The 22,107-nt window shown below is 38.4% G+C and overlaps 1 protein-coding gene across 3 annotated transcripts in view; it reads left to right on the top strand.

The window, feature by feature from the left end:
* CHD5 (chromodomain helicase DNA binding protein 5) overlaps window positions 1-22,107 on the top strand; it is a 2,140,358-nt gene that overhangs the window by 1,476,848 nt on the left and 641,403 nt on the right. For all 3 annotated transcript variants that reach the window (XM_044063016.1, XM_044063014.1, XM_044063013.1), the window contains exons 24-25: window positions 13,405-13,491; window positions 18,628-18,716. In XM_044063016.1, the coding sequence (XP_043918951.1) occupies window positions 13,405-13,491; window positions 18,628-18,716 (176 nt within the window). The remainder of the gene's footprint in view (window positions 1-13,404; window positions 13,492-18,627; window positions 18,717-22,107) is intronic.

The following is a 22,107-nucleotide window of genomic DNA, read 5'->3' as shown; positions in this document are numbered from 1 at the left end:
TGATTCTAAAAAGAGACTTAGGGATTTCTTGCTCCTGCTCCAACACAGGCCTTTAGCTATCCCCCCTGTACTGGACATTGTTGATAATGCCTTTACGGAGTCTAGTTTGGCCTCTGACTCCTTACCTCCTGTTCCCAGAAAATCAGATAGATATTACAGGGTGCCTGACTCTCACAAGTTCCTTTTTAAAAACCCTACTGCTGATCCTGAGACCTTTTCACTGGGACCCAAGGGCATAAAAGCTACAACTGCCAAAAATCCTCTCCCCTCTGATAGAGATTCCAGGGTGCTGGATAGATGGGGTAAGAAGGTATACACTTATGCAACCTTGGCCATTAGGGCCTTAAATTGCCAAGTTTCATATGTTAAAGTATCGGCAGCACATTATTGGATTGCTTATACAAAAAATTATGTTGATTCCTGACTGTGTTGAAAATAAGGATTTGCAGGATTTAATGCATTCTGCTGAACAAGTTGGAAAACATACTTTGCAGTGTGGTTTCGATTCACTAGAGGCATCTTGCAGGGCTGCTGTTACTGGGTCCATACTTAGAAGGCATGCTTGGCTTAAGGAGCAATCTTTGCCAGATCATGTTAAAGCTAAATTGTTGGATGCTCCCTTAAACCAGGACCGCCTGTTTGGCAACAAAGCAGAAGAAGTACTTAAAAAGATGGAGGAAAAGGCTAAATCTATGCAAACTGTTAAAGATTTCCTGCAAGTGCAGCCTCCAAGATTTAATAGGCATTGGCTCTCTAAGAATTTGTCCTTTCCTGCCTCTTCCAGGCCTTCTCAGTCCAAACCCAGACCCAGATGAACATTCAGTCTTCAGTCCCAAGGTACGCACAGGACTAAGCAGGTGGGGACTCCCACTTCCAAATCAGGGAGTAGTAAGACCCCCCTCCTTATGGTAAACTGTCTCAATGATTCAGCTTTAAAACTTTCAAGCCCTTCTCAACTGACTGCTCCTTTAGGGGGAAGATTGCTCTGCAGGCAAAAAACTGGGAACTCATTACCCAGGACAAATGGGTTTTTAATATAGTTTCCCAGGGGTACAGATTCCACTCCGACACTTTACCAACCCCACATGGTTGGCCAGTCATACCCCTAAATCAGTGGGCAGAGGCTCAAAAGCAAGTTCTGTTCCACACACCTTCTTAAACCACGAATTAGGCACAAAAACACAAATCCAAGCACTTTTTACCAGTATTTCTTTCTTTTCTTTATTAGCTCTCGGTCTGGTATCTTGGCCTTTCGCCTTCAAGGATCACAGAAAGTGTATGCTTCACACATCTTTTTATACAAATGCATACACATTCAAAAGCAATTAGCACAAACAGCTTATCCAATTATACAATTATTCAATTTTAACAACTAAATCAACATTACATCAAATTCATCACATTTTGCTAAAAATATTACTAGTAATAATATTCATAAATATATCTATTTTTCTACAAATATTATCTAATAAATTCATATATTTTTTTAAAATACAAAAAGCTTTTTTATTCATAACAAAATCAGTATATAAACAGAAATAGATTATTTTTTCTATTATTTATTATTTTTTTCCCTTTATTTCCTATTTTAATCAGATCTAAATAGCCAGTTCTAAATTAAGTCTAAAGGGCTTTAAAGTTCCAAATTTTAAAATCATCTTTGTCTCTAGTTCAAGTAACCTATAAATGAATGTGTATGCATTTGTATAAAAAGATGTGTGAAGCATACACTTTCTGTGATCCTTGAAGGCGAAAGGCCGAGGTACCAGATCGAGAGCTAATGAAGAAAAGAAAGAAATACTGGTAAAAAGCGCTTGGATTTGTGTTTTTGTGTCAAAAGCAAGTTCTCTCTCTCTCTCTCTCTCTCTCTTAAGTATAAGAGCTATTCAAACTCTCCCAGAAGAGGAAAGGGGACAAGGTTTCTACTCAATACTTTTTCTAGTGCCCAGAAAAAACAACTCCTGGCGTCCTATCCTGGATTTCTCTATCCTAAACTCGTTTTTGGTGATCCCAAAATTCAAGATGCTAACTCCACCAGTTGCTTCCTATGCTAGGCAAGAATGCCTGGTTGGCAACACTGGATTTAAAGGAAGCCTACCTGCACATCCCAATCAGGGAATCTTGCAGAAGATACCTATGCTTCAAAGCAGGCTTCATGCACCATCAGTTCTCTGCACTGCTGTTTGGCTTATCTACTGCACCCAGGGTATTCACAAAGTGCCTAGCTCCAGTCATTGCATTTTGCAGCAAAGAAATATTCAAATATACCCATACCTAGACAGTTGTCTAATTCATTCAGAAAGCCAGGGCATACTATTGAATCATATGGCATTTGTACAAAAAGTGCTAACTTCTCTGGGGTACACCATAAACGAAAATAAATCACATCTGGTACCCTACCAACAAATTGTATTCCTAGGAGCAAGCTTGAACATAACTTCCCAGATGGCTTTCCTTACGTCAGAGAAACAAGTTAATTTGACAGATTACTTCAAACTTATGGCCACATAGACCCTGCTATCTGCAAGACAAATACTGCAAGCCTTGGGGTTCATGGCCTCCTACATTCTTCTAATTCCATATGCAAGACTGCATATGAGGAAACTACAGTGGCATCTAAAAAGCCTATGGTGTCAACATTCTCAAGATCTAGAATCAATAATTCCTATCATACCTTGTTACAGATAGAGTTCCTTTGGTGGGCAGAGGCCTGCCACCACAACAAGGGACTGCCATTCACTCTACCCCCTGCCACCCAAACCCTAACAACAGACGCATCAGACTATGCATGGGGGGGCTCACTTGGCAGGGCAGTGCATTTAGGGCAAATGGAACCCAAGTCAAATGCACCTGCATATCAATCAAAAAGAAATGTTAGCTGTACCGTATGCTCTGACAGCCTTCAAGGACCACATTCTTCCCGGACAATTATTGGTAAAGACGGACAACACCACTGTTATGTGGTACATAAACAAGCAGGGGGGAGCCCACTCATACCCTCTCTGCAGACTGGCCATGGCTCTGTGGAGCACAGCCTTGAGCTACCAAGTGCACCTACAGGCTCAATTCCTGCCAGGAAAGCTAAATACACTGGCAGACAAACTAAGCAGAAATCTCATGGACCCACACGAGTGGATACTGGAACCAAAGATATTCAGCATGTTGCGAAACAAAGGGGAGATCCCAGAGATAGACCTGTTTGCCTCCCCCCAGAACTGTCAATTGGACAAATTCTGCACAAGGACTCCCCACAATCAAGCTTGGAAAGTGGATGCCCTGTCCTTCACCTGAAAACCTATCAGTTTATGCCTTTCCCTCTCTGTCTCTCCTCTCCAAGGTACTACTAAAGATCAAACAGGACAAACCAAGGACAATATTGATTGCACCAGACTGGCCACACCAACACTGGTACCCCCCTTGTGCAGTGTGTCACTGCTGGCACCATGGCACCTGCCTTAGACCCCTGCTCTACTGCCTCAGCTGGAGAGCCAGATTCTGCACCCACTGCTTCAAACCCTGAACTTGGCAGCCTGGTTAATTACCTGATTTCACCATTCCCATCTCTCAGTAAGCAAGTGATGGATGTTATTCTGCAGGCAAAGAGGCCTTTTACTAGAAAATCCTATGCTGAAAAATGGAAAATATTCTGTTCCTGGAGACAAACTCATGGGATGGGCACAGCAGCGCCCAATTTACCTCAGATTCTTCAATGCTTAACTGAGATGCTTCAAAGGGGCCTTTCGTTTTCCTCCATCAAAATTCATGCCTCAGCCATTTCAGATCATTACAGTACAGATCCACCCCTCTTCTCTCATCCACTGCTGAAATAATTCCTCAGAGGGGCCAAAAACTTAAGACCACCCAGCAGAGCCCCTACTCCAACCTGGGTCCTTTACTTTGTATTGGAAAAGCTCACTCTACCTCCTTTCGACCCAGCTGCAAGTGCAGAGTTGAAATTCCTTTCTTGGAAAACAGCTTTTCTTCTAGCCATCACTTCAGTAAGAAGGGGGTCTGAATTACAGGCCCTCATGGCTCTGGAGCCTTTCATCATCGCCCATGCGGACAGGGTGTCCCTCAGGACGAATCCCTCCTTCATGCCCAAGGTGGTATCCAGTGTGGTCCTTAATCAGTCCATTCATTTGCCAACTTTCTTTTCTAATCCACAGAACAAAGGGGAACGAATACTGCACCCCTTGGATGTGCACAGACAACTTAGATTTTACTTGGACAGGACTAAACCTCTCAGGAAATCTGAACAGCTGCTGGTTGCATTTGCTGCAGGGGCAAATAGGAAAGCTATTTCAAAGCAAACCATTTCTAAGTGGATTGGCCATTGCATTCATTTCTGCTATAAGCACCATGGAAAACCTACCCCACAGGGGATAAGACTACATTCAACCAGGGATGCATCTACCTCTACAGCCTTTCTCAGAGGTGTCCCTACCAAAGACATCCTAGAAGCTACTAACTGGCGTTCCTTACATAGCTTCACCAAGCATTACCGCTTGCCAATTTTTTCTAAATCCAGAGCTCTAAATGCAGGGCGTTATAGCTTGTCCTAATGCTATCTAATTGTCTCCTCCCATCCTTAGCTTTGGGAATCTACCCAAATGTGATGACTGCAACAATGAAACACGAAGAACATAGTACAGTTGTGTACACTTACCTTAAATGTAGATGTTCGAGTGTATTCACTGTTGCAGTCCTGGCTACCCTCCCTCCAGCCCCCTGACTTCTATTGTCTATACCTCTATTCTTGTTTGCTATGCTTAAATCTTTCTGGTGTATTTTCTTTTTGTTGGAGGTGTAACCTTGTATATAATTGCTTCCCATTAGGGAGGCATCTGACATCTGGGGCAAGAAAAACTGATAAAATGGCATCATCTGCATGCTTTATACCCCTGACTACCTGACGTCATGGAAGATGAGACAGCAACTGACGCAGGACCCAAGACTTTGTTAATCAGGCCGACTGAGGGCTACTGCAAGCAGATAACTCAAATGTGATGACTGCTACAGTGAATACACTCAAACATTTACATTTATGGTAAGTGTACACAACTGCACTTTTTCTGGCAAGCCACTAGGGATTGAAGTCATTAGATAATGACAGATATTTGAGGTTAAGGATTCATATCCTTCAGAAATTGCACGCTAACACAAAATCTCTTGTTTCAGCAAGTATCTACATTTATAAGAGCGATACTTAAAATCTCTCCCTTTTTTCAGACCTTTGACCCCACCCCATTACACTCGGCTTTGTCCAAATTTCTTGCATTAAGAGGTTAATAATGTATGTTGTCAGGAAAAAAAAACAGGAATGGAGATTCTCTTTTCTCCCTCACTTTTCCTGCACTGCCCTGATGTACTGTTCTAGCATGGAAATTTAAGTCCCATACACGTGCAGAACATCAGTAAACAAAGAAGAATATGGAGGAACACTGCACCACCCTTATACAAAGACATTATTTAAGAAAGACTTCTCCATCGTGATCAAATCACACCAACCATTGGTAAATCCAGATATACTCACCCACAGTCATGGATTATTGCTTAATTACTTAATACTTGTTTGTGTATATTAATGGATTTCTGTTTAAAAATGTGCCTATTATTTTCGAGGTTTTCTGTCTGGTCCTGTGGTGGAAAGGTTGCTGTGACTAAACCTAGTAAACGAAAGCAAAATAAAATAAATAAATATTTTCCCTCAGATTCTCAAGCCCAAATCTCAGATTCATAGGAGACTCAGTCCTATCAACCTCCTTTGGAGGAATTTTCCTTTTCTCAAACTATAGCCAGGATGAACTGGATGTTTTTATGGGAACAAATGAATGTTCCCCTTGAATTGAGTACATATTATATGTTACATGTGTATCTGCTACATGTGGATCTGCATTATTCTGTGCCTATTTCTCCTCTAGTGCCAGACCTGGGGGATATATTTAATGTTGCCTGTGGCAACCCTGATTTACAACCTTCAGGCCCCAAAAAGCAGATAGGATCTTTGTGTCCTCCTTCCCTTTCCCTGTGGACAACAGGGGGTGGAGATTTTGGGCAGATTTGCTAAGATATTTTTTCTTTCTTCCACTTTAGAGTATGGAATTCTTAATTATTAGACCCATATTTGGAAGTTAGTGTGGGGGGGGGGTGTTGCCAGCAGTTTGAAAGAATTAGCTCATGCACTTCTCTCTGAAGATAGTGCCTCTGTGATTCTATTGCTTCTAACATTTCTCAAGTATCTAAACATGCCTTAAGGAGTGTGTACCACGTTTTGGGCCACTGGTTCTGCTGCAGATTTCAGGTGGTATGTCTGGGTTCATAATCAAAAATTTTCTGATGAGGTAAAGTCAGAAATTTTGAATTTAGCTTTAGATAAGAAGGTTTTATTTGTCCTGACTGATACACAGGTCTTCAAACAATTTGACGAGAGAGGGAAATTAATTCAGGGAATTTCCATAATTTTTTAGCCCCCTATCCCACTCCTTTACAAATTTCCCAGATCCTCTTTTATGTCTAAGAAACTAAACAAGCAACATCTGCCTTCTCAAACCAAACAGGGAAATAAAAGTGATGGCAGGAGGGGAATAATAAGAAGCAAGGATCTTCTCCAAAAAAGGGACAGTCTACAACTTTAGGATGACTATACCAGCATTCTTTCACCCACCCCTACCCTCCTGCCTGTATCTTTCAAATTTTGCCTCAGCAATTGGCTCTGTACATTCCCCTTTGATTACAGATTATTGCAGACTCTTGGGTGTTAAAAGTGGTTCAGGAGGGATATTGTTGGCCCTGGAGACAAATACCTCCCTTCAAGACAGATCTTCCCCACCCTCTGAACCAAACGTAATTTTTTCCCTTAGGTTCTTCAGAATTTACTCTGCTTTGCCATTAAATCAAAGGGGCAAAAACTTTTACTTAAGAATGTTTTTGGCACCAAAGAAATAGTCTTCTTGATGACCAGTACTATGTCTTGTCTTCCTAAATCTGTATGTGAAAATTCCAGAATTCCAGATGTTGATCCTTGAGAATCTATTACCTCTTATTCTCCAGAGAAGCTTTATGGTGGCATTAAATCTAAAAGATGCATACCACGACATTCTCATAGCCAAAGACTTCAGGATTTTTTCAGATTTTGTGTGTCTGGGTCACATTATCAGTTCTCTGCTTTACCCTTTTGGTTATCTATTGCTCTATGTTGTTTACAAGGTTTCTCACTGCGGACTTAATGGGATTCACACATTTTCCTTATTTAGATGACGTGCTTATCTTTTCAGAGTATTTCCCAGGTGTCAGCAGTCGTTACAATGGGTTTCTTCTGTTTTGATTCCATTACACCCAGTTGTTGTTTTAGGATGTCTTACAGAAACCCTGCAGTAAAATGTTTTTTGACACAGGCAAAGGTAGTTTTTTATCTGGAAACTTTCCCAACCTTCTTAACCCAGTCTCTGACTTCATCCAGAGAGTATCTCATAATCCTGGGGTTCATAGCATCTATAATTCTCTTTATTCCTATTACCAGGTTACACATGAGAAAGATACCCATATTTATGGGGACAAGATAAGATGAAGTATTTAGGCGTATGGATTAAAATCGCTTCTATTATGACAGCTAAGGATATGTGGGAAGAGACTAAACAAAAGATAATACAAAAATTGAGAAACTGGAATCTTTTATTTCTGGATATGGATAGTAAGATACAAGCAGTGAAAATATCTTTAGTCCCGTTAGTGTGGTATATGGGTTTATCAACCCAAGAAATTGTGGACAATAATTAATAAACAATTAAAAGAATTCATATGGCGGGAAGGAGGGCAAGAATTAAATGGGATATGTTCATCCTTTCAATAGAACAAGGTGGTTTAGATTTATCTGATGTGGAGGGATATTTTATAGCTACGCAGTGAAGGCTCATATACATAACACAAGCAGAAGGTTATAATTCAAAATAGGAAGGGATGGTGATGAAGCAAGGAGGAAGTTCAAGAAATAGAGAGATACAGTGGGATTTTGGATGCAGATCCTTAAGGATAATAACAACCATACATATTATATTCATAAAGTAGAAGAAAGTATTCTAAGAAATAAGCCAATACACGAATAGAGAAAGGAGATTTTGTAAATAGGGATCACTGCAAGTAGGGGTACAGAAAGTAGGGAAGAGGGGATGGAATTTACTGGAGAAACCTGGCAAAGGAACCAAGATATTGGGAGCAAATAACTCAGACATGGTAAGGCCTTGTTGTATCTAATAAGGGTGGCTACCATAAAAGCAATTACTAGAAAATGGAAATCAAAATCTAAACCAACTATACTGGAAGTAGTGAATATAGTAAGAGATAAAGCAACTGGAATTGAGATCTTTAGAAAAGGTAGGAGCAAACTACATAGAAAAAAATGGGAATGGTGGGAAAAATACATACAAGGGAGGAATGAGGTTTAAAAGGCATTGAGATTTAAATGAGCTATGTAATGTTTGAGTGAGAAAGACTGGGTAGATAAGTGATGTAAAATGTTTGCAACTAGGAGTGTGTCAGTGTGGTTTGTTTTCATTTATATAAATGTATGGTTGCCTATGTAGTAAGTGATGGTTTAAAAAAATGTTTCTTGTTTAAATAGGGCAGGAATTGAATAATGTATGTAATGCTGCTTAGGGTATATGATATATAGCAAGATATGTGAAGTATAATGTTTATGTTAATATAGTTTGATTACTTTTATATGAATGTAAATTTGCCTATGTCACAAGTGATAATTTAGTAAAGGTGTCTGAAAAAAGAAAATATATTGCGAGCAAATAACTCAAGCAGGAAAGATAACAGAGTGGGATTAGGCCAAGAAGACATTTGGATTGCAGGCTAGAGACTGCCTTTCGTACTGGGGATTGATCTCAGAAAATAGGCAAATAGAAAGGGATAGGGGAAGTTTAAATGAAAAACCTGCTCTGGTAGAATTTTTAGTTGAATCTAGAACATAAGCAGCTGTTAAAAAGGTGATAATTAGTAATGCATGCAAAATATTGCATGACAACTATAACAATTAATCAGAGAAGGTTAGAAGAGATTGAAAAGAGGGACTGGAAAAGCAGTTTACAAGAAAACAATGGGAAGACATATGTATGGCTCCCAAGTATGCAACCAAGTGCAGACGGTTTAGGATCTATGTTTTGAAGTGCTCGCATAGGTATTTTATACCTTAAGCATACTTCAAATAATTTTTCCTCAGGTATATAGCTAATGTTGGCGGTGAGACGGAAGATGTAACTGGGAACATATGTTTTGGGAGTGTAATGACTTAGCAGATTTTAAATATTCCCTACAGAGTATTCTGTCAGCAAATGGCTGTAAGTAAGGAAATTATTCTTTTGAGCTGGGATATAGGATCTGAATTGCCTAGAGATAATAATGCCTTATTAAGTTTAATTCTTTTGGCTGCTAAAAGCAATTACTAGAAAATGGAAGTCAAAATCTACATCAACTGTATTTGATGTATTGAGTATTATAAAAGAGATAAAAAAACTGGAAGAGGGATCTTTAGAAAATGGAAGGAGAAAATTACATAGAAGTAAAGGAGAATTGTGGGAACAATACATGCATAATAACGTTCAGGAAGAGGAAGAGGAAGGTTTAATCAAAAGCAAGAGTTCAGCAATTTATTTGTAATGCTGGACTAATGATATTAGCAAAGAAAATATATGCATTGTATGTTGTATTTAAATTGAAAAGTGTTAAAAAAACTTTGTTTTCCTTTCTGTTAATATAGGTTTGCCTGTGTCTTGCGTGATAATGTAATTAAGGTGTTCTAAAAAAAAAGGAAAATTCCTCCAGTTTACAGATTATCAAAAACAAAATTTGTCACTTTATCACTGGCAGTTAGTACAGGGGACTAAGACTATGAGCTGTGAATGAGATACTTCTTGTGGTACAGGTTTTGATTTCCTCAGTCTTAGTTTTCCTACAGTGTGACCTTATGTACATTACTTAACCAGACCATACTCTGGGGAAATTGAAAATTTACGCCATTTTCCTTAATGGACTCCTGGACTGTCTGCCTTATAACAACCTATGAGCAACTAACTATGAAGTAAATGCCTTCTCTTGTGAACACTACTGCCTAATTCTCAAAAAAACAAAATGGCTGCCAGTACACATTTTCCCAAGGATCTGTCATTTTGAGACGCCTACAGCCAAACTCCTTCCTGCCCCTGGCTGCCAAATTGCATATTCAACACACTCACTACAACCTCAGACACATCTCACAATATACCGTCTCTCTCCAAACCCCTCAGACCAAACTCCAGTATACCAACCATTCGTTCTCCATCCTTGCATCAAAAATATAGGAGCCTCTCCCTTCCTACCTAAAAGAACAGCGATCTGCCTTCTTCACACTCAGGGCTTAACCCAAAAATACCTCTCCACAACAAATCTGACTGTACTTGCTGCACTACAAATCATATCTGTCAAACAACTCTCCATCCCCGTCTCTTTAACTTTCTTATCAGCTAATACCTCAGTATCCCCACCACATTTTTTCTACTTATTTTGACACAACAATCGTATGGATGTCCTACTGCAACAGATCTTAAATGTCTGTCATCTGGCACTGCTACTCTGGTGGTAATGTTAGCTATAAATATGTGCAACACTTTTCCAACGTTGTTTACTACTGTGTGCAGACTTTGCCTTCTTTGCCTAATATTTCATTAGCAATGTAACAGTTCTGAAATGGTCGGCACATGGTGTTTCTGCTCTGATGGAAATATTATCTGTAGCTATGTGCAATACTTATCATGTTCTTAGTTCACTATTAGCTACTAGGCATGCAGCCCAAGAGACTCAAACTCCCATTTTCCTCATATCAGTGTCCAGTTAAATGACCTGCTCAAGGTCAAACAGAAGGCAAATGAAGCCTGAGGGAATCAAACCCTGTACCACAGGAAGTATCTCATTAATAACTCATAACTTTAGTCCTCTGCATTAATTGCCAGACAAGCATTGTCAAACAGACATTGTAACTGTTTGCATACAGTATCATCTTTGTGAAATATTTCACATGGGTTGTACCTTAAAAGGTGATTTATGATCAGTGTATTACCTTAATACATTAATAAACAAACAATTATTACTATAATCCATTTAGTAATGTAATAATTTGTTTCTGTTTTTCAAAATAGCAAATGTCTTATTTTTACCTTAAGTTGTTTTATCTTCAAGTTTTATGCAGCTTTACTGACCTTGTCTCAAGTTGCAGTTCACAGATAAACCAACTCACCAAACACAAGTAGTTGAGAAATTAACACAACTAAATAATTAAATGTTAGAGTTTTTTTAGGGGGGGCCTGACTCCTACACCTGTAAAGTTATTTATACCAGCTATATGGTTAGTCAAACATAAAGCATGAGAAATCTCCCAAAAGAAGGTGCCACTGCCAGTGCACACTTGGCAGCTGCTCTAGCAGTGATTCCCTGCATTAAACTGCAGTCCTGGAACTGAAGTTCATCGATTTCTGATTGCCAAGTTAGAATCTTATCCAGTCTGCACTGAACAAGCAGTAGAGAAGCGCTGAAAAGATCTTCAAACCAGTCAAGTTACCTAGTCAACAAACAAATTACTAAATACAAATAGAAAAGTTGTTCTGAGTTTTCAAGAAAACAAATGTAAATGTATGTTCCATTACTATATTAAATGCAAGGTTGTTTATGTGGGTCCTTTCTGTCACAACCATATCATGTCATTACATACAGTCTTTTCACATACTGGACACATAAAATGCACATTGAAATAAGATAAATACATTATTTGTTAATGTCTTCCTCTCTACTAAAAAGTGACGAAGCAGAATCCTTAACTAGCAAAAAATAAGTAATAAAAAGTAACAGGGAAAGCACCAGGCACAGGATTCCCAAGCACTTCAAAGGCCACAGCAGTCCACTCAATGTATATTGAAAAAACACAGTCTTTTATTCACATCCAAAACTCCATAAGATTTAGTGCTTTCATCTACTGCACCATAGACTTCATCAGAAAAAATAAAAAGACATTCACCACTGCTATTTATATCATTTTCAAACCAATGAGTTCATTAATTAACAACTACTTCATTAGCTTAAAGCAACAGTAACAGTCTGCCATGTGAGTTCCAGATTAAATAAAAAAAAAATGCATATATAAAACACTAAAACTTATAAATGTTAATAAAACAAATATATATTTTAAGAAAGGGAAATGTAATACTAAGCATGTGATATACTTATCTAAGTGTAACATAACCTGTGCTGCATTCTATATAGGGAAAACCTGTAGAGCTTTTAAAAACAGGATATATGAACATCTTTATAATATAGGAGAAAGGACAAAAATAGTGCTCTATATAGGTATATAGTAGCTAATCCTACTTGTGCTGCCTTTAGGTTAGGAATTGTGGAAATAGTTATATCACAGCCTGGGGGGGGGGGGAATATAAAAGCTATTTTGAAAGAGAGAGAGAGGTGAGATGGCAGTTGTTGTTAGGTGCCGCTCGTATTAATGATAACATTACTATTACACCTTTGCTGGAATTGAGACAATAGTAGATATAACAATAAGTATGAGTGTATCATTGTTATAAACATGTCACACTATTATGCATGTATTGTATATAGGTTAAGCTTCAGTTTGTCATTAGAACATCATATAGTATATTTATTATAAGAACACAAGATTACAGCATAAAAACATGTTCATTGCTATTAGGTTTTTAATATTTTGAATATTTTGAATATTTTTAACATTTTTTTATGAACAACAATGGTTATGTATATTGTTTATTTATAAGTTTAGTTTTTATATATGCAGCTTTTTTTAATTTAAACTGGAACTCACATGGCAGATTGTTACTGTTGCTTTAAACTAATGAAGTAGTTGCCCTTAATTGATGAATGCATTGGCTTGAAAATGGTATAAATAGCAGTGGTGAATGTCTTTTTATTTATTCTGATGAAGTCTATGGTGCAGTAGACGAAAGAGCTAAATCTTATGGAGTTTTGGATGTGAATAAAAGACTGTTTGTTTTTTCAATATACTTGAGTGGACTGCTGTGGCCTTTGAAGTGCTTGGGAATCATGTGCCTGGTGCTTTCCCTGTTACTTTTTATTACTTATTTTTTGCTGGTTGTAAGGGATAACACTGACCGTTTTGGTTTAGAATCTTTAACCAGTTATGTAATTTTCAGTGAAGTCTATCTGAGTAGTTATATGGCTGCTTGAAATAACTTTTCTGAGGGGCAAAGTATTTGTGAGGCGGGAGGAGTATTTGTGAGGCCACTTGGTATCACATAATCCAAGGGTCTTTTATGCTAAAGTGGATTTCAAACATTTCCATTACTGATGAGCATGTCTTTGCTCTGTTTTTTCTCTGATTGTTAGAATGGCAGGATGACCTTTCAGACAATCAGTCAGAGTATTCCATTGGCTCAGAAGATGAGGATGAAGATTTTGAAGAACGTCCTGAAGGTATAGCTTAAATGCTTTCATATTTCACTTACTAATATTCAATAATGGCTTAGTATATGAATTTAAAAAATAGATTAAGTAATCTAATCACTTAAAAGAGAATATACAAGTTAGCAACGAATCTGTATAAATTGTAAAAGCACTGCTAAAATGTGATCACTTGTACAGTTTGTATATTATATACTGTGAGTAGATTATATGAAACTGCAGTGAGTCGGACCCCCTTGATGTAATAATTACCGACGTGTACTTTATGTACCAGTTAATTATATCTCAATTCTGGATTTGTTTTGACCAACAAGGAATATAAAAATCTGAAGACATGAATAGAAAAGAGTGGCAGTAAATCTGTGTATGGTATTTCATCGTTCAGGATATTCAGAGCTTGCATATGAATGATTTCTGCTGCCCAGCCGTCTCTTGCAGCACTTTGAATTTCTGTTTGTCAGATGCATGTGTCTTATAGTACAGTGAGAGCCATACCTGTATGCTGCTCTTTGCCTTATTACTTGCTTTGGTTTATTTCCTCTGAATTAAGTGTCACAGTATTACTAATTCATAGTAGCTTTTCCATACATAGTATGGTTCTGCTTTCTTAGATGTTCATCATTTGATCACTGTTGCTGTAATGCTGATAAGTGGGATGTATCCTGCCAATGATACTGCATGTTCTGTCAGTATGCCAAAGCTTAGACACTCCTTCCTCATGTGCTGTGTGTATTACCTTATACTCAGGCACAAGGACTGTGTGCTGATACATGAGATGTGTGGATGTCAAAAGCTATGTATTCTAAACACGTTTTTATATGTTCCAAAATTCAAAATGCTGACTCTAAAGAGTTTTTACCTCTCATTTTTCCAAAAGCCTTTTTAGCTAACCTTGACCTCAAGGATGCCTATCTTTATGTTCCAGTACATCCTCTTCACAGGAAACCTCTACAGTTCAGTGCCTTTTCTTTGACTTTCAGTTTACTGCTTTGCCTTTTGGTGTTTCTACTGCTCCAGGAGTGTTTACAAAGTGTATAGCTCCAATAGTAGCATTCTGCAGTCTACAAGCTATCCACATTTACCCCTATCTGGGTGATTTTCTGATTTAAGCCACTTCTCATCACTAAAGTATTTAGGATTAACAGTTCACAAAGAGTATTTTTCAAAATCTGGGATTCACTTTGAATTTCAACAAATCCAAGTTTCTTTCTTCCCATTCTCTGGTGTTTCTAGGTTATCATCTCAAGTTTTCTGTCTTGATGTCTTTTCTTCCTTCAGACAACATAATAATCTTAACAGGCTTCTTTCTATCCCTCACAAACATATCCCTAACCTCTGCAAAAAAAAATTATGAGAGTCCTGGGATCTATGGTAACCCACAATTCAGATGATTTCTTTTGGCAGACTGCAAAGGAGGAAAATCCAGTGGTGCTTAGCGTATGAGGGCTCAACACTGTCATCGTTTCTCAATATTCCTAAATAAATAACTGCGCTTGAGGATCACCCAAATAAATCTAAATCCAGGAATTCCTCTTCAAATTGCACATCATATGTAGAGTATTTCACCAGATGCATCAGACAATGTGTGTGTGTGAGTGAGTGTGTGTGTGTGTGTGTGTGTGTGTGTGTGTGTGTGTGTGTGTGTGTGTGTGTGTGTGTGTGTGTGTGTGTGTGTGCTTCGGGAGGGGGGGGGTTGTTCAAAGGACATCAGAGTGCAAAAAGTTTGGCCAAACTTATAAATTAAATAAATGAAAACATTGATTCTAGCTTTCCAATCCTTCCATCACATACAGTCCCATGGAAAACCTCAGGTTCTGATGGACAACACAGCTATCATGTGATACATCACCAAACTGAGGGGGGGCAAAGTCTTAGCCTGATGTGCAGTGATGGTATGTTAAATTGCAGTTCATCACAAACTTTTTGTCCAAACAGTTTACATTCTGTCAAAACAGAACAGCTTGGCAGATTATTGTAGCAGATAAAGGCCAGACCCCTACAAATTGATGTGGAATAGGGAGGTGTTCCTGCAGATTGTCCAGCAGTGGGGCTTTCCACAGATCGATCTGGTTACTTCCAATCTTAACCTTCAGCTCAGAATATTTTCCTCCAGAACCCCTTGCAAGAAAGATTGGGCAATGGACACCTTCTTCGTTTAGAAAGGGAAATCACTGTATGTCTTTCCTCTAATACAAGAAGTCCTCCTGAAAAATCAAGAACAATTCCAAAATTCTCTTGGTTACCACCTTTTGGCCCTGACAACATTTACTTTCCCTTCTCTTTAAACTGATCAATGTCTCTTAAAACATATTAGCTCATAGAATGGACTTGCTCACACAACAGAAGGGCTCTATCATCTACCCCAGCCTGGAGAATCTCAAGCTCATGATTTGGATGATAAACATTTGATTCCTTTTAGGCACCCTTATTCTGAGGATGTGCTACAGGTAATAAAGAAGGCTAGAAAATGTGCAACCAAAAAATAATGTATGTATATATATATATATACGGCTAGATTTTCTTTTTGGTGCCATAAGGAAAGTTGGGATTCTTATCAGGCAGGGATACCTTTAATCCTCCAATATATGTAGCAGTTGCTCAATTTGGATCTGTCACACCCTTCCAATAAGCTTCATTTGTCAGCCATCTCAGCCTATCTTCACATAGTTCCACCTCTTTCTTCACATTCTGAGGTCAAGCAATTACTAAAAGATGTCCTATGCATCAGGCCACCCAGAAAATCTATCCCTTCTCCCTATGTCCTGAATTATGTGCTTGAGAAATTGGCTTTACCACTCTTTGAACCAGGTTTTTCAGCTTCTTTAAAATATAGTACACTGAAAGCAGTTCTAGTTGCTCAAACCTCTGCTAAAACATTTTCAGAGTTACAAGCCTTGATTGTGTGTTCCCCGTTTTCTGGTTTTCACCAATGATAGGCTTACCTTTCAAGCAAACCCATTATTTATGCCTAAGGTGGTCACAGAAATCCTAACCCTCAAAATAAGGGAGAAAGGATCCTCAACTTGTCTGATGTAGACAGACAGGTAAGATTTTACTTGGACACGATAAAAGAAATTAAACAATCTCAGCAGTTAATCCCTTTTGATGGTAAAAAAAAAAACAAGATCTTCCTGTGTCCAAACTATTTCTAAATGGATATCACTTGTCATTTCCTTTTGTTATGTCATCTTTCATTTTACAAGTGCTGTAGCCTCCTCAGAGTCTTGTTCAAAGAATTAGACTCCAGGTCCATTTCAGATGCAGCTACAAATTTGATTTGTTCTCTAGAGTCAGAACTGGATTTGTCGGAATCATTCTCTGTGGTTTACTGGACTCTACTTTAGCTCCTCTTGCCCCACTCCACTATACATACAAGCTTTCAGAATCATCCCATTTGGCAGCATTACTGCAACAGTGGCCTAATAAAGAACATAGTACAATTATGAAAGAACTTACCATAACAGTAGAGGTTCTAATAGATCACTGTTGAAGTACATGTACCCTCCCTCCATCCGTCTTCTTCCTTTTCTTTGTTGCTGACATGGAACTCTTATTTGCTTATCATTGCCCCTCTGTTCCTAGCATCCCCTGAGACTATCCTCTTTGTCCTTAGCCTCTGTAACTTCCTGTGTCAAGAATGCTCTAAGGATCTGGCACCTGTATGCCTCTTTGTGCCAGCATGCAACCATTATGCCCAGGTCTAAGGTTGGACGCTTGACATGTGAGATAGGGGTGCTTAAGGTTTAGCATACTGGCCAGATGGTAATCATTTGAAATGTTGGGACCCACTACAGCTAGTCCTAAACTACAGAGACTGAATGAATGAAAAAACAGACTTGCATATGCTAGGTTTCAGCATTGTGTGGAGATCTCAGAGTTGGTATATATATATATATATATATATATGTTCGGAGGAGTAGGGGGCTTACCCCTCAGCAAAAAAAAGTTTAAAGGAGAGGAGCGATGATCAAGATTCACCTTTCTGTCTGTCAATACTTGGCATTATGGTATGCTCTTACACAATTGTACTTTTTGTTATCAATGTAAAAATGAGATTTTCACTTCCTCTGTATTTCAGGTTGGGGAAATGACACACTTTTTGACATTTTAATTTCTGCTTGATAGCAATTAAAGATGTGCATTTCAGAAACTCTTCTCACAGTACACTGTGGCAATAATAGCGAACATGCATCCCATTCTGTAACTAAAAGGACACATTTTACAACACTTTTTCACTAACAATTATGACATGCCATTACTATTCTTCAAATACTCTATGTAAGAGCTCCAAACCTAAAGGATGTTTTAATGTAACTTATGCACCTAATGGCAGAACAAGGTATTTGTAACAAGGTAGTCTTTCACCCCTAAATACTACTGGTGATGGAATAGTTTCCATAGGCTGTATGAGATTTACTTCCTAGGTTTTGTTGAATCACACAACCCTTGTGTGGTGACTTTATGGTTCTAGTCTTTCATTTAGGACGTTTTGTATGTGAAACAATGTTTTCTTGCAAAATTATTCCAGCAGTTTGCATTTACAAAAAACGTGGCTTAGGCATTTCTCCACTGCTTATCTCTCATTCAGACTATTGTATATCTGAGATAATGTTTTAGCTGGAGCTTTGACAGTAGTCAGTGAGACAGGGGCAGGCAGATTAAAATAACAGTTTTCCTATCTTCAGAGGTGGTCAGAGTGTTACAGTGACAACTGTCAAACTATGCTATTATAATATTCTGAGAATTACATAAAAACATTGGTGACGCTGAGTGTTCTCCATTATCGTCCACACTGCTCTTGCTGATTTGACCTCAGGAAGACTTTTGTTACATTTATGTGTAACAGGATTTGTCTTGTTGTCAGCTGTGGTGCACCTAAAATTTCATCTGAAGTTCTAGAAACACAACCTGACATGGGGCAAGTAGTGCATACTGTTGTTTGATAACATTTGTGTAATTATACAAAGCATCTGCATTACCACCCAAGGTGATTTCCACCTTGTAGGGTGTTTGCTCTTTATCAATTAATTACTGTGCAACAGCAGCATTTTCAGTTATTACTTTACAGACAGGATTAACTGTTTCACTAGTGAAAGCAAGAAACCCTGTAAACTAACTATCTCGTTTTTTATTGTATTAACTCAAAAGGTGGAAGAAGGCAGTCTAGAAGGCAGCTGAAGAGTGACAGAGACAAGCCCCTCCCCCCTCTGCTGGCCAGAGTTGGTGGTAACATTGAGGTAAGAGATACCAGTGCTTTACAATTTCTTTTTTTTTTTTTACGCAATTAGTTTTATTTTTTAATTTTCAAGATACAAGTAATATACAGTCAAATGCAATAAAAGTGTACTGTAGTGCTTTATAATTTCTGGCTCTCTAGAGATACAAATTAACTCGCAGACAGTATTTTATAAATTTCTATCTGTGAGTTAATTTGTATCTCTAGAGAGCAGAAGTCATAGGTGCAACTTGGATTATCCCAGTCATCATACTTCTCAACCTCTGAGAGCAAGAAATCTGGACAAAGCCATAAATAAAAGTGATACAAAGGCCCAAAACAGGGACAGTTTCTAAATATTGCTCTTACAGACTTAGAAAGTTTATAGAATAACAGGTTTTGTATTAGCATAAATTTTCTGAAGGGTATGAAGTCTGAAACTCAAATGTCTGTCATTTTTTCTAACTTCAGTCTTTAACAGTTTGCCACTAATTTGCCAGAAAACCACAATTTTATGAAAAACAGACCAAAAATCTGGACATTCTGCAAAAATGTGTACAGTTGAGAGGTATGCCAGTCATATAATTTGTATATGGAAATGTGTACGATGTCATACTGCCTTCACTGCTTGTTTTGTACATATCACATGGTAGCGGAAAAGGATTCTACTGGCTGTCATATGAAAAGTGTGAAGAAACACTGTCATAACCTTAACAGTGTGCCAGTGTTAGTGGTATTTTTTTTTTTGGAAGTTTAAGCAAATGCATTTTCTCTCCTTCACAGATTCATAGGTAAATACTAGGCTATCAGTTTGCAAACCATTACAAGGGGCACAGGGGCATCCTACCCTAGTCACCACTGTCTCTCACTTGCTGAACTGGGCTGGCTTGAACTCCCAACCTCCTTCAGTGGTATCAACTCTCACTCGCCCACAAACCAGTAAACCATCCACTAAATGTCCCATCCCTCCAGAATCTACTCCAACCCTATCGCACCACCAGACCACTAAGATCCAGCAGCAAAAATCACTTGCAGATCACTAAAGCCAATAACTCTGCTGGTGAAGCACTATTCTCTTGCGCCATAGCCAAATTATGGAACTCACTCCCACCCACAATTACCTCCATACCATCATGCACCCACTTCAAAACTTTACTAAAAGCGCAACTAAAAACATGCTGGCTATGCCCTTGCAACTCCCACTCTAATATCATCCACCCATCCAACCACTACCTTTCTTTCCACTCCACTAACTACCTTGATTATAGCAAGCTCAGATGCTCATAAGCCAGTACTTATTATACAGCACAAACTTCTTCTTCTTGTAACATTTGTTAACGTCTGGTATGCACTTCACAAATAAAGATTCTAGTTGTCTACTGATGTACTATGTTCTTCATCTGTAAATATGTTGTAAGTAATTGCTATGTAAATTGTTATTCACTATGTAATCCAATGTATATACTGTCTGTTTATTTTAACTGTGGAGCTTTTCTCCCCGGGCCTCCGCTGAAAATGGACCTACATCCAGTCGGACACTCCCGGTCAACAAATTTAAATAAATAAATAAATACAAGCCCAGCCAATGAACAGAGGTCAGAATCAAGCCCTGTACATTGCATCCAGGAGATAAATGCCTTAACTGTTATGGCAATCCCTCTCACAACCCTTGTACTTATGCAGTTTATGCTCCCATGGTTACACACTATGACTCCGGTGATTAATCTGTTGAGTTACTGTACAACTCCTTTATGATAAAGTTAAAGCTCCCATTGCTTGCCTCACATATGTTTCTTTGTAAAACCTCTGAAGGTTGTTGACCAACCAACAATAAGGAATGCAAGAGTTCCCATTTGACCCCTTGACCAAAGCCTTAAAAAATCAATATGCTTAGCACGGGTCTATGTTGGATAACCGAAAGTGCTAGTCAGCAAACGCTCACATGAGCGAAAACGCCGGAGATAGAATTTCGTATTGTGAGGGGATGCACCCTCCACACCCCCCACTAACTATATATTCCAACTCCGAGGTTGCACTACAGTGAGGAAAGGGCAAATATCCCACTTCTCACTGTACCTCAACCCCACAAACACCCTTTCAAACTCCGGCGTTTTCGCTCATGTGAGCGTTCGCTGACTAGCACTTTCGGTTATATAAGACCCACTTAGCACATAGGCATTTGTGAAATTTTTTCGGTTACATCATCATCCAGTATCAATACAGGAGTCCGGCATGATTTTTTTTTTTGTTTATACACCTTTATTAAATTATCACTTAAGACATAGACACACATACATTGGTAGAAATGCAAGCAAATCATATTAATACTTTTTTCCATTTACAAATATTATACGTTTTCTTTCTTTATAGCAACTTTCAGTCCATTGAATAAATTGTTCATTTCCTAGCTTTCCTTAAACCTTACTCGTCCTGAACATTATTCTGCATGTATTGCTTCCAAAATTCCATTTATTTCTGTGTGATTTGCTCCTTCCCTTTTCTAAAGATCCCTCTCCCATTTTTTCTCTCTTTTACATTAAGTAGTTCAAATACAGTTGGTTTAGATTTTGATTTCCATTTTCTAGTAACTGTTTTTTTGGCAGGTAGCAGAATTAAACTTAATACCTTACTATATCTAGTCAATTCAGATCCTGTGTCCCAACTCAGAAGAATTATTTCCTTAGTTAAAGCCATTTGTTCCCGCATTATTTCTGATAGCCTACGCTGTAGAATTTTTAAATCTGCAAATTCATTACATTCCCAGAAAACATGTTCCCAGTTACCTCTTTCTTCCCCATCACACTTCCAGTATTTATCTACCAGAGGAAAAATTCTTTGAAGTCTGTTTGGGGTATAAAAATACTCATGCAAACACTTCCAAGAAAAAAATCCTAAACCTTCTGGACTTTGTTGTGTACTTGCGAGCCATGCGTATATCCTCCCATTGTTCCCCTGTAAACAGCTTTTCCAGTTTGTTTTCCCAATCCTTTCTAATCTCTGCTGATTGTTATTATGCATTATTTTATATGCTCTGCTAATTATCCCTTTTCAACAGCGGTTTCTTTTCTAGATTTGATTAAAAACTCTACCAGAGCAGGTCTTTCACTTAGGACTCCCCTATTCCTTTCTGTTTGCCTATGCTCATATCATTTTCTGGTAGGAAAGGCAGTCTCTACCCAACAGTCCAGACATCTTCTTCACCTCATCCCACTCTCTTAGCTTTCCTTCTGTAGTCATTTGCTCCAAATACCTTGGCTCCTTTGCCAGTTTTCTCCAGTAAATTCCAGCCCTGTCTGGCATATTTTCTGTTCCTCTGCTTGCACTCATCCCTACAGGCAAAATCAACTTTCTCCATTCTTGTGTTGGCTTAGTTCTCAGAATCTTTTCTGTAAGTTTATGGATATAATATTTTG

Source organism: Protopterus annectens, chromosome 2.part1 (assembly GCF_019279795.1).
Source record: "Protopterus annectens isolate FY-2018-M chromosome 2.part1, PAN1.0, whole genome shotgun sequence".
Taxonomy (NCBI): Eukaryota; Metazoa; Chordata; order Ceratodontiformes; family Protopteridae; genus Protopterus; species Protopterus annectens.
The sequence above is the reverse complement of the archived record's forward strand: the minus strand, read 5'-3'. Positions and strand labels throughout refer to the sequence as shown.